General features: G+C 41.9%; 1 protein-coding gene across 1 annotated transcript; it reads right to left on the bottom strand.

Annotated features, from left to right (window-relative positions):
• Positions 1-1,234: 1,234 nt before the first annotated feature.
• HACD4 (3-hydroxyacyl-CoA dehydratase 4) lies at positions 1,235-17,533 on the bottom strand. Its single transcript, XM_010306850.2, has 7 exons — positions 17,414-17,533; positions 13,169-13,272; positions 12,164-12,291; positions 5,856-5,968; positions 3,918-4,024; positions 3,083-3,214; positions 1,235-2,368 (listed from the first exon to the last, which is right to left on the bottom strand). Exons 2-7 carry the CDS (start codon positions 13,263-13,265, stop codon positions 2,286-2,288), a joined length of 660 nt encoding a protein of 219 aa, XP_010305152.1. The 5' UTR covers positions 13,266-13,272; positions 17,414-17,533; the 3' UTR covers positions 1,235-2,285.
• Positions 17,534-17,874: the final 341 nt, after the last annotated feature.

Raw genomic sequence — 17,874 nt, 5'->3', positions numbered from 1 at the left:
CCTTCTCAGAGGCTGCAGCTCTTCAAGAACTGCTCTAGCACGGGTCCTTTCCATTGAGGTACAGTCCAGCTGGAAAAGGTTGCTCCAGTGTGGGTCCTTCATGGGCCACAGTTGCTGCCGGGAACTTACTCCTGTGTGGGCTCTCCATGGGCTGCAGCTCCCTTCAGGGCACATCCACCTGCTGCAGCGTGGGGTTTTCTACAGGCTGCAGTGTGGATATCTTGTCTGGCCTGGTCCTCCATGAGCTGCAGAGGGACAACCTGCTCCACCACGGTCTTCTCCATGGGCCATAGGGGAATCTGCTGCAGTGCCTGGAGCACCCCCTCCCCCTCCTTCACTGACCTTGGTGTCTGTAGAGTTGTTTCCTCTCACATCTTTCTTCTTCTTCCCTCTCACAGCTGTTGCATAGCATTTTTTACCTTTTCTTAAATACATTTTCACAGAGGCACCATCAGCTTTGCTCTTTGGCTCAGCACTGTCCCGTCGTGGCTCTGTTTCAGAGCTGGCTGGAACCAGCTGTGTCTGGCGTGGGGGGAGGCCCCGGCTTCTTCTCACACAGGCCATCCCTGCAGGTTCCCCACTGCCAAGCTTTGCTACATAGACCAAATACAATATCATATGTCATGTTTCCTCCTACAGAGTACGTTAACTCCAGGCAGTTAGATTGAATTTCCAAGGGAAAAAAATGTCCATGTTTTAACCTTTAGTGTGCTATGTACTGGTTTGATGTGAACTGTTCTTATTCTGGCTCTCTTCTTCAAAGCTGTCATCCTGCTCAGCTGATCTATACATTTCTTCACGTTGTCCACACTTGAGTTGGTTTGGGTCAGAGAGGAGTCCAATGTGGAAGTACTTTGGTTTCTTTAATAAGTTCCAAATTCATACCTTTATTTGCAGTGCTTTCAAAAAAGAAATCCAGGGTAGACCCCATACTATTGCATGCATGACCTTGTTGCTTATGATTTGCAAATACTCCATTGATCACAATAGTCTGCAGGCATTTTCTACCACATATATTAAATAAATAAAAGTGATAGTAGGTGACCCTTCTTTACAACCGAGTTCATCGAGGCCAGCTTCACTCTTTTCTTATATACCCTCTTAGGCTGCGTGGTTTAGAAAGTTATACAGGCAAAAGCCTCTTCATATTGTGATAGTGTTCATTTTCCCATTCAGTGTTATCTTTCCTCCCTCCCCTCAGTTTTCAGTCAAGCTCAAAAAATAGCCTTTTCTCCCCCACCTGCTTGAGTTCAAATGTAGGTTATAATCAATATGGATGAAACATCAGAAAAGCCCCTGCCAGCCTCTCATCAGTTATTTGTCCATTTTTGCCTGTACATTCCACTAGGTTGCTGTCCGTATTCTTCATTCCCAGCCTTTGAAGAGACCATGTTCTGGTTGCATTCTCACAGATAGTTCTACAGAAGTATGAGGAACAGTGCACTTGAGTAGAATGGCTAGAATTTTGCACATGGCTTTTGACAGTCAGTCACTTCCCCTTAAAGAACAACATGTATTTCGCCTAAGTCACACTTCTTTTGCATATCTGTCTGCTGTTCAGCATGGAATAAAATCATTGTGGGGAAAGAGGTTCTTCATGTCTGCCAGACACATGATTATAAGTTTTTACTTCTGACCCTTAAATATCCCCTTGAATATATAGTAGATGAGCACCTGATCACTTGCCTTTGTGGTTTAGCTGCATTTTCTGGAATGTTGTTTGGAGAAGTGAAGGTTGGGCCAGAATGTGAGGGATCCTTTGTGAATGCCGGGGGCTAATCAGCCTGTGACTCTCATAGGGTGCAAAGTTTCCAGCTACTGCTCCTGGAGAGATTCTGTTCTAGCCAATTTAGCATTTATATATATGAGGCACATACATGTTGGCCTAATAGAAAATAATCTTATAGATTAAATGGTATGGTCATTACAGAATATCTGTTACTAATGAGGCAAGATGTAACACCAAAATAAGGGTTGTTAGTGTGATTGTGAGTGGAGGCATTCTTCAATTTTTTTTCAGCGTTCTCTATGTTAGAAAAAACGCATTCATTTTTAAAACTCCTGCCATTTGAAGTCAAAACTTTCGAAAGTAACTAGGTACTTTGAGCTGCTCCATTTTTGAGGTGCATGAGAGAGACCTGCTTTTTCTGAAAATTCTACATAGCCAGATAATGTAAATGCAAACAGGAGTTTTGCATTGAAAATCTTTGTCTAATTTCTTTTTACCGTATGATATGCAGCAGCCCACTGGGAATATATTTATTTTTTCCAAACAAAATATCAACTTAGCTTCTTTTCTTTTTGATGTTGCCTGTCCCTAGGTGTGCCTTCCTTTCGGAGAGGAGGTTCTGGATGATAAAGCACATACCTGAATCAAAACACAAAATGGTGTAAGAACAAGGCAGTGGAGTCCAAAGTGTCTTCATTTCATTTAGAAGGCACACTATGAGCCTTTATCTGGCAACCTTGCAGTTACTTCCATGAACTTAGGAACAGAACACTGCATCACAAAGATGAGATCCTTCAAATTAGTATTGAAGCCAATGACAGAACAGACTTGACTGTAATACAGCCAAATTCGGTTTAATTTTTTCAGAAGTATTTTGTTGAGAAGGAGAAGGAGTCTATTTACATGCAGGTTTTGGGGTAGGCTTCTTTTTCATCTCTTTGGATAATCAAGCTGTAACAGTCTTAATTTAGATGTAACTTCTCATACCAGGTAAGAGGAATGAGTGAGGGGGTTTGCACAAAATGAGAGTATGATCAAATGGAAATTTATTTTAAAAGAAAAAAAAAAAACAAACGGGTAAGTAGCTGTAAGGCCAGGATCATTGAAGCAATTTTTATATTTGTGTTTTGTATTTTTATGCCTCACACATACAGTAACTCTTCCAAATTCAATTATTTGTATTTGAAAGACATCAGAAATCAGAACAGCTGGTGATGAACTCTGCAGTGGTCTGCAGGAGACATGGCAGAGAGATTTAGAGTTTGTGAAATCAGCTATGCTGATTTGATTTTTTGTTGCCATAGGCATCCCAGTTGTGTTGAGACCCAGCTTTCTGGAAGATGAGATACTTACCTATAAACAGCACTAGCAGGTACATTTTCAGAACATAGGGGAAGTAGATTGAGAAGGTGATTGGAAGTGGTAGCTTGATGGAGTATGTGCCAAAGGATTCAAAATAAGGCAGTGATACCCAAATTGCAAATGCTGTAAAATAACATGGTAAATCTTTAGTCAAAAGGAGGTGGAAGATCATCAAAAACTTCATGTAAAAGTGAGTTACCTTTAAGACACAGATAGCTATATTGTATGCTGAATTCACCATGTCATTCTTATGCATATGCACATGTTGTTTTCTCCTTGAGTTCAGTTTTGTAGGTCTGAGGTGCTAATTGCTCTTCATACTAGAATTAGCAAGTATTTCTTATTCAGTAACAAGTACTGTTGCTCCTGTAGTTGCACTCCTTTCAATATGACCTCAGTGGGCGCATTTACTGGTGTAAGTACGATAAGCTGCTAAGTATGGCCTGAGCCTGTAAGGTCAGCCTCAGTGGATGAGAAGGAGGCTTTGAGACTTGCTGTCTGATGTGGTCACTCTGGAATTGGGGAATCCACATGTCTTTTCTGGGGATATTTTGCTTTACCCAGAAAAATGAACATTTACCATACTGTTAAAAAACAAAGCAAAACAAAAACCAGACACACAAACACCAGAGAACCCCTATTCAGGAAAAAAAATACAGAAAAGAGAAATATAGGTGACATACGGTTAATATGAGTACATAAACATTTATGACTACTTTGGCAACACAAAAAGAAATATCTTAAACACAAATGACAATTGAACTGATCATATTTTATTGAAGGAGATGAAGGAAGCAAGTTGTTGGTATCTTTCCCATCTCCTTACCTTTAGCCAGAACTGAAAGGGGATAGAGCGGGATGCACAGTGAAAAGTTGAGCCATGTCAGTGGTAGGTAGTATATTCCTGTCCTTGCTAACATGTTGTAAGTGTACCTGCAGCAAGAGGAACAGCAGATGAGCTCAGAGGGAATTATCCTGTCTTTAAAATAAAGATACATTATTGAAAAATCCAAGGGAATTGCAGAAGAGCTTGGAGCTGCCTATCTGAGAAGATTTCAGAGCAATACTGCAACGGCTCTAATTGATGTCTGAAAGTAAATGGTTCATTGTTTCAGAGGGGTTGTCTGTGGTGAAAACCTTGCAGAATTTGCTCTGAATACATCTTTAGCCATAACGCACAGGATATTTACGTCCCTGAAGAACTATGTGGAAGAACTTGTAATACTTCAAGACTAGTTGGCTAAGGGATGGGATAGATTCCTGTACACCTTTAGATGTGACCACTTTCTTGAGATGCTAGGACATGGCACAGATGCTGTAAAATCAGTCAGGTAAGGATTCTGAATCCGTATGAGTTGTACTATGTGTTATTATTTGAATTGGTCATTTGGTGCTATAGACGACAGTATCTTACCTAACGGCTGCTGTTACTGCTATGATGCTGGACTGTGTTCTTTAGCAATGATAGAAAATAATGATGCATTGATGGGACTGTTATGCACTGACAGGACTTTACAGCCAATATTGTTTACACTTTTGGCCTCTCTCCAGCTGCACAAAACACCTTCATTTGAGATGAGGTTCTACTATTTTAGCTTTACAAACTTCAAAAGGAAACAGGATGGAGCAGTAGTCCAAATAGAATCATAAAATGGTTGGAAGATTCCTCAAAGATCAAGTCCTCCAGCCTCCCTGCCATGGGCAGGGACACCCTCCACTAAACCAGGTAAATAATAATTAATTAATACAACTAATAACTACTACAAGTAGTAGTTTATTAACACATGTAGTACAAATACTCTGAGGCCGACTTAAAATCTTTCTTATCGATCCTGACACTTTCCTTTTTCAGATCTTTTTCATAACATACATTTCCTTTGCTGCCTAAATCCGTATTCCCTAGCAATGTATTTAAAATAGCAGAAAGCTATTTTAGCAGAAAGCAAAAAAATAAAAGAATTTTGCTCTCACATAAATGTTGCTGTGAGGGCTATGTCTTGTTAAGTGCTTCTTAATTCTGTGTCTTCCCTGCTGAAGGTCTACAAACTGAGGTTCACAGAGGCTTAAGTTACATTTGAGAAATTTTACTGACTTCGGATACCGATGCAAAAGTCAGAAATGTAGAATTTTCACCATTATACTTTTACCACAGGGAGGTACTGGTAACTTTCCACTATACAAAATTTTTGAGATAAAAATCCTGAATTGTACTCCTATCCATTTTGCCTCATGCGTGTTGCCCCTGCAGTGTGATATATGCCCTACTACACGAAAATTCTCAGTCTCTGCAGCAGGAGCTCTTGGCTTTTTGAAAACACAGTGCAATTAACCCAGAATAGACTTTTCATCTTAGTAAGAAGTTCTGCCAGAGCTGCCTTACTGTGCTGTCAATCTTGGATCGAAGTGAGATTTTAAATAAGAAATAAAAATTAAAATAAGAGGATTGTAAATCAGTTTCAGAAATTGCTGTTCCCTGGGAGGTAGTTGTGATTTCCTTCTAAATTTGTGTTTAAAACATCAAATCCTTTGAACTACAAATGTTAATGTAACGATTTACTTCTGTAAATCACTCTGCCTCTCAACTATGCGGATTTTTGTAAAAATGTGGAAGTAGCTTACACGGTCCAAGCTTTTATTTGAAATGGATAATATGCTTTTCTACCTATTTCAAAATAATGAAATGAGCCTGTAGCATGGTGGGGGTAGGGTTCTGCTCACAAGAATGACCCATGTTCCCCTTGTGGTTTCACTGTTGACTCCTTACCTGACCACATCTAATAAATTCCAAAGGAAAAATAAAACACACACAATGTATTTCCCTTGAACTTCTTCCTGACTGTTGATCACGACAAATAAAACAATTATTCTCTCGGTGATCTGAAAAGAAAAAAGAATTGTAAATTCAGGTAGCACCTTCTATACCTCTAATTTCTGTGCCATTTTGGCAAAACAAGAGGCCAAAGGTGAATCCAGTTTGCTTTACACAAATGCTCCAGTGAACATTTAGCTTCTTGGCCTGCTTTTGTTCAAAGCCCCATTGGCCTCCAGCTCAGGGAACTGGAAATTGTTGGCCGCAGCATCATAGATCTCCTACAGTAAGGGTGGAGGTTTGCTTGCCAGTGGGGATGACTTGGGTTTGTAGCCCAGGAAACCTGTGGATGAGCCGGCTGAGGAGCAAGGACTTCTCCCACTGTGCCCCAGTGCTTGGAGGGCCGGCGGCGGTAAGCTTCCTTGCTTGTAGGCTGCATGGGAGGCGTGGGATACGGAGGGCCCTTGGATGCCAGACAGTGCTAATCTCGCAGCCCCAGCTCTGCTGTCCATAGCTGGAGATCTCTGTCCCTAGGGCACATGTAAGATTTGCAGAAATGAGGAAAAGCTGAATTCCTTATTTTTCTTTTCTTCTTGTTTTTGGCTAGGAGAAGTGCATTTAACCTTGTCATTTATGTGTTCTATTACCATAATACTTATGTCATAACATTTTTCTAGTGGTTGAACTGTATCTGACTCACAAGGTATGCCTTTACAAATGAAAGTTACAAAAGTGGATTAAACAGGCAGTGTCTCCAGCTTAAAAAAACAAACAACTTTGGCAATAGTAAAGCTCAAATTAAAACCAAGTGTGTCTTTCTGCAGCTTTCTTGGACAAGTTTCCTATCAGTATCCATGCACTGCCCTATAAAATAAATATAACTGTAGTATTCAGTACTGCTAATGGGTGCTTGTGAAACTCTCCCAGAACGGTACTGGTTCACTCTGATTTACACTCTATTTGAAAGTGTTGAAGGAGAAAACATGCATGTATTCAGTTGGTATGAATAAGTATAGCTGCACTGGGTTGTTTTATACCCACTGCCATCTCTTCTGTAAGGTACCTTAGGTTTAATAATATTAGTGAAAAGCTATTAAATGAAAATGGATTAACAAGGTGGGTTTTATAAGCGCAGTCATTCTTCTTCACTGATTTCCCCCCTCCCTTTACTCCTACTTTAGACAAAGAAATTGGCCTCAGCAAATTTGTGGTTTTGCTACATAATGCTTAATGGTTCCTGAGTGGAACGTTTTGGCTACAGACTTTTGCAAACCGCATCTCTCAGATAAAGCAGCCATCACTTCACTATTCAGCAAAATTACGTGAAAGCAATTTTTCATACAGAAAGAGAGCCTGTCCATCCCCTAGGGATCTGGTTCCTCATCTTAAAAAGCACTGAGGGGCAGAACAAATAAAAACGGTTTTGCTGCCTGTCATCTTGGTCCTTAACTGAGGATTTCTAAGAAGGTCAGAAGTTGACAGACTTCTGTGTAGACAGGCCAGGAAACAGTGAGAGGTAATAAGTACTGTGTTTGTATGCTGGTGCTGAGGAACCTGGCAAGAAAATGGGGGAACTGGAAGTATTGATGCAGGATTTGAAACCAGATAAAACAGCGATAGGAGAAGCATAGTGGGACAACCATCACAAGAGGGAAATCAAAACAAAGGTAAAAGCATTGTGACCACAGAACAGGATTGTGTGCTGGAGAAAATAAATAAAATAGAACCTGAGTTAAATTCTGGTACAGGAGTGCAGCATTGGTGGTGCGAGCATTTTGTTACCAACCCTAAAATCAGACTGGGATGTGGAGAGTTCCGCAATATTGTTAATATGAGAGATATTTCAGGGAATTACCACAGGGAATTCTCACCTAGAGACCAAAGCTTTGTCATGGTTATGAAAGGTGGATGCGTTTTTAGATGCGAGAGCTGGCAGGTTTTCCACTCGCTCTTCAAGAGGTGGCTGGGTGGTAAAGAAAACAGCATGGGTCAAGTGATCAGGAGCTGATCCCATTTCAGTAAGATAAGAGGACAAGCAGTAGACAGGTAGCTGCCATTCCCAATTTCAAAAGGATTGGCACTGGCCAGTGCGGCAGAGTGGCATGGAGACTCACAATTCAGCCTCATAGCCGGGGAGTGGAAGAGGCTGTGGATTTTCTTCTCTCCACAGGGCACAAGCAGATGCATAAGAGGCAGTGAGCATCTCCTAGCTGGGGCTCAGCAAATTTCCTGTGTCAGAGGATTCATGTTTGGGAAGGGGAGCAGTGGAGGCACTCAGCCTCGCTTGTTGCAGATGATGGAAGTCAGTAATCAGACTGTGTAAAGTAGGTAAAGGCCCTGCAAGAGCAGGGAGCTTGCTGGACCTGACACAAAGCAGGTCGTCTGTAGGTCTTCTGTTCCTGTTAGACTGCAGTCTCAGCCAGCAGACAATGGCATGCACAAAGCAAAGCAGCTGTCAGGGGCTGAAACTGAAAACCGCCTGTGGCCTTGCTCTGGAGCACCTCTGTGGGGCAGGACATGGGCCTGGCTGCTCAGGGCAGCTGTGATGTCCTCCTGAGGATTGGCAGCAACATCCTACCTCTTTTCTGTGTAAATCAGGAGGTTGCCTGCATGCTTGCCTTCCTTTGCTCCCCTTCAAGATGTTGTGCTCTTTTCTTTCATAGCACTCATACCTTTAGGTAACCCATGCAAATCCAAGGTAGATTGGGTTCATCAGAGGATGGGGACATTTTTGGTAAGTGACACAGCAGGGTGCTACTTGAAGAAGATTCTAGTAAATGCCCATTGATATTGTGCCCCTACACGCACATCTGTATGCATATATACAATGGAATCATGTATATATATAAATATGCACACGTGTATGCTTATGTATACATGTGTGTATACACACATACATATATACACATACATATAAAAAGCACGTGCCGCTGCCCAGCCACAGCTCATTTCTTCTATGGATCATCTGTCCTTGCATGAATGAAAAATACAGTATTCTCTGTTGCTACTCTTTTGCTTTTTTTTTTTTTTTAAAAGGCAAAACTAGAAGTCCTGTGTTTTCATGTTCATAGAACGGAAGTATGTGCTGACACCTCACAAAGCATAAATACAATTGTTTCACTTTTCATTCCTTCTTGTTCTTTGTGTTAAAATCAAACTGGAATTTCCTTCCTCTCCCAGCACTGGTCTCTCACAGGATACAGCAAGTTCTGTAGAATGGCATAAATTTCTGCAAGGCAGCCTGGGACTTTGAAGCAAGTAAGTGAAACTTAGCAAATGAGACGAGCTGAGGTTAGGGCAGGAGCAGGCAGCACATTCACTCCCATTTTTTAATAACCGTGACTGTGCACTACCGTATTTGGTACCTGAAACCCTTACATATCTCTTCAGTTTAGTCACTGTTAAAAAAAAGTGCTACTAAATATTTAGATAAAGTTTAAAGTTAATGTTTTTATCACAAAGCCACAGTGCATTGCTTTTGGTCTGGTAAATCCAATCCTGTTTGCACAGGATGAAGAACTGGTGTTTTGTTCACAAAAACACCAGTCTTTTCTTGTATCTTTCCTACTCTCTCCCTTGCTAAACTAGCAGTCCCATCAGCCTTTACTCCCTGACCAGACTATTAAATTTCATTATCCTCTGTTTTGGCAACTGCAGTGACATATGACATGTTCTCCTGTCTTCCTCTTAATCATTCAAGCTGCAAATGCCCTGAGACACATCCCTTTGCACCAACCTTGTGACCATCCCTGGTCTTCCCTTCTTCCAGAGCATCCATCACACAGGACTCATCTTTCCTTCATGGTATGACTTTGCCTTGGCCTATCAAACCCTTCTCAGGTGCCTGGTAGCCTGAGACTTGGTCCCTCAATGAGGCCATCCTGAATGTTTTTTTCCAGAAGACACCACTGAGTTTGCTTTTCCACCATCTGTAATGTGTATCTCAAAGTGTTCCTTGTACAAAACTACTAAGCCACAATAAATGGGATATTAGGCAGAAATCCTTCTTTCAAGCTCTGCTTAAACCTTGTCTGTGCTATAATGCCTGCAAAACAACCAGCCACCACAGGGGTGCTTTCACAGCTTGTTCTCTTCAAAGTGGCATTGCCTACACCCATGTGCTTCCCTGACATTGCCATAGCCACCTCTCACAGCTAGGATGAGCCGTTCTCTCTCATCGTAGGTCACCTGATATAACTACGCTATGGGTGTTCATGTATGTGCATAGACTGAGGGATGCATCTAGGGATATGTTTTAAGCTTACAGTCAGAACAAGTGGTGGGAATGCAGAACAGTGCAGCCACTATCAAATTCTTGCAGTTTTACCACTGCCCTGACTATATGCAGTAGTCTAGTAGGCTGCAGTACAGTAAGCATCTCTTAGTGTCCTTCCCCAGTTCATTGTGGAAAATATGTATTTATTACTTTTTCCTAAGAAGCAGGGAGGAAAGTGTGGCAAGGCACATGGGAGACCTGTTGGCAGACAAATTTAACCAGCACTCTCACAGCAAAAGCAGGGCAACCCAAGTGAATGCAGAGTCTACACCAAAGAGCTTGGACACCTTGCTTGGACAGCATGAGACTACTGCTAACATCAAGGCAAGGGAGTTGTGTTTCCAGTGAGAGAACACTTGGAGAAAGAATCAGGTAAGGATCCAAAGCTATCTTTGTTCTGAGGCAAATGTTTGGAGTCACAGTGCCGTATTGTTCCCTGACCCACCTTCTCCATGCTGCCCTGGAAAGCACTGTAGTAATGGCAATGCTGGAGAAGGGTCACAGTTTTCTTGCTCAGAATATCCATTTAATATGTAGTGCCTCTTGTGGCAACACAGAGCAGTGTTTGTGCAGGCTTCCCTGATCTCTGCTTCTGTAGGGCTGGGTAGGAAAGGAATGGACTGTGTCAGGGCTAGGGAATGCATACACTCTGCCAGGAAAACCGTTGTTTTAATGACTGTTAGCATTAGCAGGCTGCTCTTCTCTCCAAGAGATGACGTGAGATTTGAGCATAGGACACATTGGACAGGATACTTTTTTTCCCCCCTAGATTGATGTAAAAGCATGTAGATTTAGGCAGGGAAAAACAGTTAATTGCATTTTGACGAATTTGCTACCATACTTAGTATGAAGCATAAACACCAGAGATCTGTATTAGTCAATCAATTTCTAATGAAGATTTAAAAAGAGGAACATCTTCACTCATGCAATTATGTCATTTGACAAAAATGGGCTATCCAGAAAACTAAAAACGTAACTAACTACTCTTAGTCTTCTACCTTCTGACTGCTGAGAGCAATAGCAGTTTCACCATTATTCAAATACTGAGGATTAGAAAGGTTTGAAGGTAAACTCAACATTTTTACTTTTTCCAATGCATTAAGAAAAATACCAAAACCTGAGATTAACTCGCAACAGAAAGCAAGAATGTGGTAAGGAAAACATCAGAGAATCATTTTGTTTTCTGCTATAGCATGTGATCTTTTGGCTGGTTTTCTGTCTACAGCTGAACATATGCCCTGTAAACCCCTTAACAGTGTCAGAACCTCTGTATGTTGTCACAGTTTGCCCATGTTTGTGTTTGAGAGGGTAGAGACCCTTACAGCAAGAAAATGACAATTCTCCTTTCTTTCTCCTGCAGCATTAATTCTTCCTCAGTCTCTTAATTTCTTTTTCTTAATCAATTCTTTTCCTGCCACACTCCATGATCGCCAGCAACCCCTGTTTCAGAAGGCCTGATGTGCTGGTGGTTTTCTCACTGCTATCCCTTTCCTACCCCACAAAATCTTGTCTTGTGCTTGTTTACAAAATACATGTGCGCTTGTCAGCGAGGAAGTGGCATGAAAAAGAATTAGCTACTGAAACTTAGGCTCTGAAATGTTGTCTTCTGGCTGTAAACAAGTTGGCTGGGGAGGTAGTATCCTCAGCCACTTACGGAGCCCCAGAAATAGGGCCTGTCCCATTTCAGTGGGTGACCACTTCTCTGGACATCTTCCAGGTCCTTGGTGTTGTGGGCTGGGCACAAGGCAGTCACAGTCACTATTCAGTTTCACTCAAAAAGAAAAAAGTTGAGAGAGCAAGGAGCTCTTTCCCAACCCAGTTCTGAGGGCTCAATTCCTGCAGTTAGCAAACCATTAGCAGACCAAGCTCCCTGAGGAAGGGTGCAGGTGGACCATTCATGGTAGTTCAGCCTGGGCTTGTCCCCAGGGGCAGCCATGGCTGAAGTGTGTAGGTCAGGGAAGGAGGGTCTTGAGAAATAGACTTTTACCTGCAAAAACCTGGGGAAGAGACGACTTTTATCAATGCCAATGAGGATGTGTGGGATCTCCAGTATAGACATCAACTGGCAAAGGCGCATTACAAGTCCTATGGAGTAAAATGTGTCAGCCAACGAATCTACAAAGTGAAGAGGGAAATTAGAGGGTAGTTATATAGTCAAAGGCTGGACCACGCACTGGGTTTGTTGGAGATCACTGGAGATGACAAGAAATAAAGTTCACACAGTATCGAACTTCTGGGTAGCAGAAGCAGAGCTTGGGGGGCAGGGAGGAGGCAGTCCACTCTGTGTGTGGCTCTGAGACAGAGGCTGGAAGCTGAGAAAAGAATGGGATCCCCTATACTTGATGCACTGGCAAACACTGTGCAGCATGTATCGGTTTAGAGATACCACTCTGGGCTATTTCTAAGTATGAGGAAATGTCGAGGAAATATATGAGGAATGTCTAAACATGAGGAGAGGCTGAGTTCCTGTGTGTATCTGTACCCATGGCACTTCCTAAAACAAGCAGACCACTAAGTAGGTATAACTGTCCACCATTATAAATAATTTTAAATTTCCAGTCATTAGTTTTCTATTTTTGTGTCTTAACCTCAGGCAACTGAAAAAGAAATATGTTGTAATGTTTTTAGAGATAGAGAGTCATGTGCAATACCACAAAGATATTCCCTCCTAGTGACTTCAATAAGATTACTCTTCATCATAATGACTGGACTTAGTCACATTTAGGTCTATGTCTAAGTCAAATGTCAGCATGCTGCTGAATATTAAAGCTCATTAGCAAAACAAGAGCTTCATTCCTGATGTGATACAGGCAGAACTTAGGTACCAGTAATTTGTTCATCCTTTTTAATGGAAGAAACAATGCTTTTCTGTAACTGAAATTACAGCCCCTGATACTGGACATACATGTATTCAGAATCCTAACTTTAACTTGATGCTTCTGTGTGTCACTGTGTCTTAAAATGTTTAACGAAAATACAGAAGGAATCCTACCTTTTCCAAATGAAATGAACCTGATGATCATATTTGTAAATATCCAGGAATGTCCACAGAATTGCATTAAGTCATATACAAAGAGGTAGGTGTTCATTGTAAAGCTGTGGAGGCAAAAATGATAAAGCAAACTGTATGACTCACTGCAACATTCAAGCTTTTTGACCTGTAGAAATTGCAGCCTCTTTGGACATGTTATGAAATCAAAGGAAACCAGCTCAAATGTAAACAGATCAGTGAAAACTGCCTGTGACTGTCAGTGGTCACGGAGCAGTACTCTCCCTCATGGATCAAAGGCTCCCTTTGTTGGTATACCTAACATATGCCCAGAAAATTTTTCTGAGTTTCTACCAGTGATCAGGGTGATCTGTGGTCACACAGTGAAACTTGTGCCTCCAAAGAAAAAGTAACTGAACAAAGACACTCCACTGAGAGCTGGATTCAAGCCTGAGCCCCTTGGCTTGGCTCTGCCTTGACAGTGCGACCAGACACGAAGGACTGCTGGGGTCGCACCCACCGCAGCCCCACTGAGGGCCTTGGACTCCCGCAGACACCAGCCTCGGGATTTCTGCACCTGGGTGAGGTTTATCCTGTTCTTCCCACAAGACGTGCCTCTAGCGTGTGCTCAAGACAGCTTAAAGTACAATGCAAATAATTTGCCCTGTCTCCAGCAGACAGCATAGTTGCAAGTTTTTTATAAAAATGTAAGTGAAGAAAAGGAAAAGAAAGGCACATTTCAATCTTTTATTTGATGCAGTCTGAAGGATATCTGTCTTTTTCTTTTTTAACCAACTTGCTCTATAAGTTTTCTAGATAAACATTAAATTAGGGTCTTTGTCTTTCTGCACAGCCTGTGTTTCAAGCTGCATTTAATAAAGTGAATCTTCTCCTGTTGGAGCTGACTAACTTTTGTAGCTATTCTAACCTGATTTTCATAGGTAATCTGACTTTTTGCAAAACTGCATAGGCTCTGGAGATACTTAATTTCCCTTTCCCATACATGTATTTTCTTCTGACTTATTCCAGAGAGAAGGGCTTGCCTGTCCTTCAGCTATGAAAAGGACTGTCTACCTTTTCCAGAAATGAATTTGTTAATTTTGTACTGGAATTTATATCCTGTGTTTAACCAATTAATTTCCTGCCCCAATAAGTAGTAAGATCTCTTTAAGTTGCCCCTTGATCTAGTGTGTTCATGTGGTATGTCGCTGGCATCAAACTTTATTTGTATCTGTACATTAACAAACACAGTGAATTTCTGTGTTTAGAAATATCTAAATATGATGAATGCATATACTTCATTCCCAGCATTGAATTGAGACCATACATAACAATGCACATTTCTATAAATTGATCTAGATAAAGTGATCTTCTAATTTTTTTATCTAAGTATATCCTAGGGAGGTCATATAAAATACCTTTCTTCCTCTCTTCCTATTATTCAGGGCGGCTACTATTCATATGATCATTTCTATAAGCACAGAAAGATTTGTTGGCATAATTTACCTCCCAAGAAACATGAGTGCCCTTCGATTATATGGAAATAAGACATATGAGGTCCCAAAGGAATGTATTCCATAAACACTCCTTTTGGGAAAAGTATGATACAACTGAATTGGACTAAAGTCCAGTGAGCTCTATAAATATTGACCCTAAATCTCATCTGCTTTATTACTGAATGACACTTCATTCTCTTTTTGTTCTAAGAAAATAGATGGACCGCTACATTACAAAAAGGCAAAAAAATAAGAATATTGTTCTGATTTAAGAAACAGCCTTATTACTGGATGGGTAGGAATGACTGTAATGGGTATGAAAGTTACAGGAACAGTTATAAAAATCTTGAGGCTTTCCAGTCAGCACCTCCACCAATCTCTGTGGTCTGATAATGCCATGTGGGCTTTGCACAGGATGCAAGCTGAGCATATAGTTTCTCTCTTCTTCTGAAGTTTAGTTCACTACATCTGTCTCTGATCCTCAGAACTTGTATTTCAGAGATTTGGGCTTATTTTCCAAACTCTTCCTCCATTGGCTGGCTAGAAAATTGTTGTCTTTACAATTCTTAAGCTGCTTAATCTTGGCTACCAAGAGGACATTTGCAAATGCAGCTTCACACTAATGTTTTGGCAATACGGCAGCCATTGCACGTCAGAACTCAAACTTTAAAATGTACTGGCTACTACTGATATGTATACACTGTTATATATACTGTTGGCATTTATGGAGGGCCCAATATTCCAAATGAACTGTAGAGATGTGCTGGTGAGCAGCATGCTGGTGTTACCTGGAGGACCGATCCCATCCCCAAAGCTGCGAGCAGCACAGCTCCCTCACTTGATGATGCTCTCTACTGCCTGAAGGAACAGCCGTGATCTCAAAATGGGGTTTTGTCCTACTATGTTTATCCCCACACAAAAGATATTTAAGACCAAACAGAAGCCTTTGACAGAAGTGAAGAAATCTGCAGAGAATAAAAGGTGATTTCAGTGTAATCAAAGGAAACTAAAATGTAACTGTTGTCTAAAGTCTGTCTCATCCAAAGGGTGATCTCTACCTAGAGGAGCCAGAAGGATAAACCTCATATAAGGAAATAATAATATATATAATATTAATGAAAAACTTCTTTACTCTGAGGGTGACAGAGCACTGGAACAGGCTGCCCAGAGAGGTTATGGAGTCTCTTCCTCTGGAGATACTCAAAACCCGCCTGGATGCAATCCTGTGCAACCTGCTTTAGGTGATCCTGCTCTAGCAGGGGGGTTGGACTAGAGCATCTCCAGAGGTCCCTTCCAACCCCTACCGCTCTGTGATTCTGTGATAACCTGTTTTACTGTCCTGACACTTTTGTGTCACAACACAAAATTCAGCTGCTTCTATTTGAAAGGTCACTGGTAGAAGAGATGGGCTTTAATCAGATTTCCTGCTCCGCTCAGTTCACAGCAGGCATCATTCCACATTTCCTCCCAGAGCCTGCTTCTGCAGCACCCTTGCAGACAAAACACAGACTAGCAATCCACCAGGTAGCTGTTCAGTCCCTGCCCCTGCCCCAGACTTTCTGGCTGACCTTAGAAACCTCACTTAGCCTCCTTGGTGTCTGGTATGTAAAATGGACTTGCTGCTGAATTTATTCCATGTAGTGTGAGGTGCTTTAACATTTTAAAGTTACTTTCATTTGAAGGCACTGGGGGAGAATTGCACATTTCAGTGCTCTGCCTGCATTGATGGCAGGAGAGAGAAACAAACATGAGTCTTGCAGCAGAGACCCTCAGAAGGCTGATCTGGCGGTCTGATTTAGTTGTTAGTTGGCAGTTCCACATTACTTGGTGTGGCTGATTTTATACCAAATACTTTGATATGCTGGGGGTGCATTTATCATATTTAGGATCAACCTTGCTTAGTGAAAAACTTTATCTGCTTTCTCTCTGGGCTGAAAACCTAGAAAACTACTTGAAACCGAAGACCGCTCAGAACTAGTGCACACAGCAGCATGGTCCCAAACATCCTTTTTTCCCTTTTATTCACTAGCAGAGAATTTACCAGTGATACATTTTTAGCTTGCAAAGCCTGATGTATTTCCACAGGCAGAAAAATCATATAATTGTTGCATTTGATTATTTTTAGCACAAAGGTCTTCACTGCACCTCTGTGGTAGCTATCACCTGAGGTAAGCATGGAGGTAGGTGCCCTCAGTGTCTGAAGGGCAGCCAGGACCATGTGCCCCTTGAGCTTAGGTGACAGGCAGCACAGCAGTGGCACCCAGCCCGGGGCAGCCCTTGGCCGGCTGGCTGTTCCTGGAAGGGTGCCAGGATGAAGGTCACACTCAAGTCCCTCTCGGTGGGGGTCCCAACCAAGCCTGCATGAACTGAGCACTTCTTTGCCTTCAGAGCTGTTGCATTCTGCTGCCTTCCCGTGCACCCATACTGGCCGGCCGCACATGAGGAAGCAACCCTTGCGCTGAAACCAGAGAGCAAAGTTCCTTTTTTTTTTTTTTTTCAGGAAAGGTCTACTAGAAAAGCCCCTCTGCTGACATGCTTTCCTTTTAAGTCATATGGGTCTGAACTTCTACCCCTTCCCCCTCCCACCCTTGTGACTAGCTACAAGAGCTACAGCTCAGGAAAAAGAAAGCTGCAGAGAACTGGTACAAAAAATGTACTTTTCTCTCACAGGCACATCCCACCCCACCTTTTTTTTCCCCCCTTCCTTTTCGCATTTGAGCAGTCTAGGTCACTTGAACTCAAGAGACATTACCTGTTGCAGGGATCAGATTGCTGCTGCTGCTCCTGATCTTTCTCCTTTTTTCTCTCTACAGCTGCAACAGCTGTTTGTTAGGAGATCACCCCTCCTCTTTCCTCTTCCCCCACCCCCGACGTCACGGTATGTAGCACTAAGCAGGAACAACGCTACACTTCCTGAGAAAGGAGTTTCTAACCCCAAATATCTCCACTCCATTTGCCCTGCTCCTCACCCAGCCTAGCCTAGCCTAGCTTAGCCTAACCTAACATCACCTCACATAAATTGGTTTCTTGCTCTTGTACCAGTCAGCTAGTCTGTAAATCCCACTAACTTTGTCTCTTAACCCAGGGCAATATTTTGAAGGATTACTGGAGAGAAGAAATGCAAAATTAAAAAATGGGTTTTCTCTGCTGTTTAAATCATCAGCACTACAACAATGCTAACAACAGTATCAAATGATAAGGAAGTCTGGGAGC

The sequence above is a fragment of the Balearica regulorum genome, chromosome Z, assembly GCF_011004875.1.
Source record: "Balearica regulorum gibbericeps isolate bBalReg1 chromosome Z, bBalReg1.pri, whole genome shotgun sequence".
Taxonomy (NCBI): Eukaryota; Metazoa; Chordata; class Aves; order Gruiformes; family Gruidae; genus Balearica; species Balearica regulorum.
This window is presented reverse-complemented; position numbering and strand designations above follow the sequence as displayed.

Coding starts and splice junctions, on each gene's coding strand:
- HACD4 (XM_010306850.2), bottom strand. CDS start 13,265: ATGAACACCTACCTCTTTGTATATGACTTAATGCAATTCTGTGGACAT. Junction 5,969..12,163: donor TCTTCCCCAGGTTTTTGCAG/GTAAAAGTCTAT, acceptor TTTTCTTTTCAG/ATCACCGAGAGAATAATTGT. Junction 4,025..5,855: donor AATTTATTAGATGTGGTCAG/GTAAGGAGTCAA, acceptor CTCTTGCTGCAG/GTACACTTACAACATGTTAG.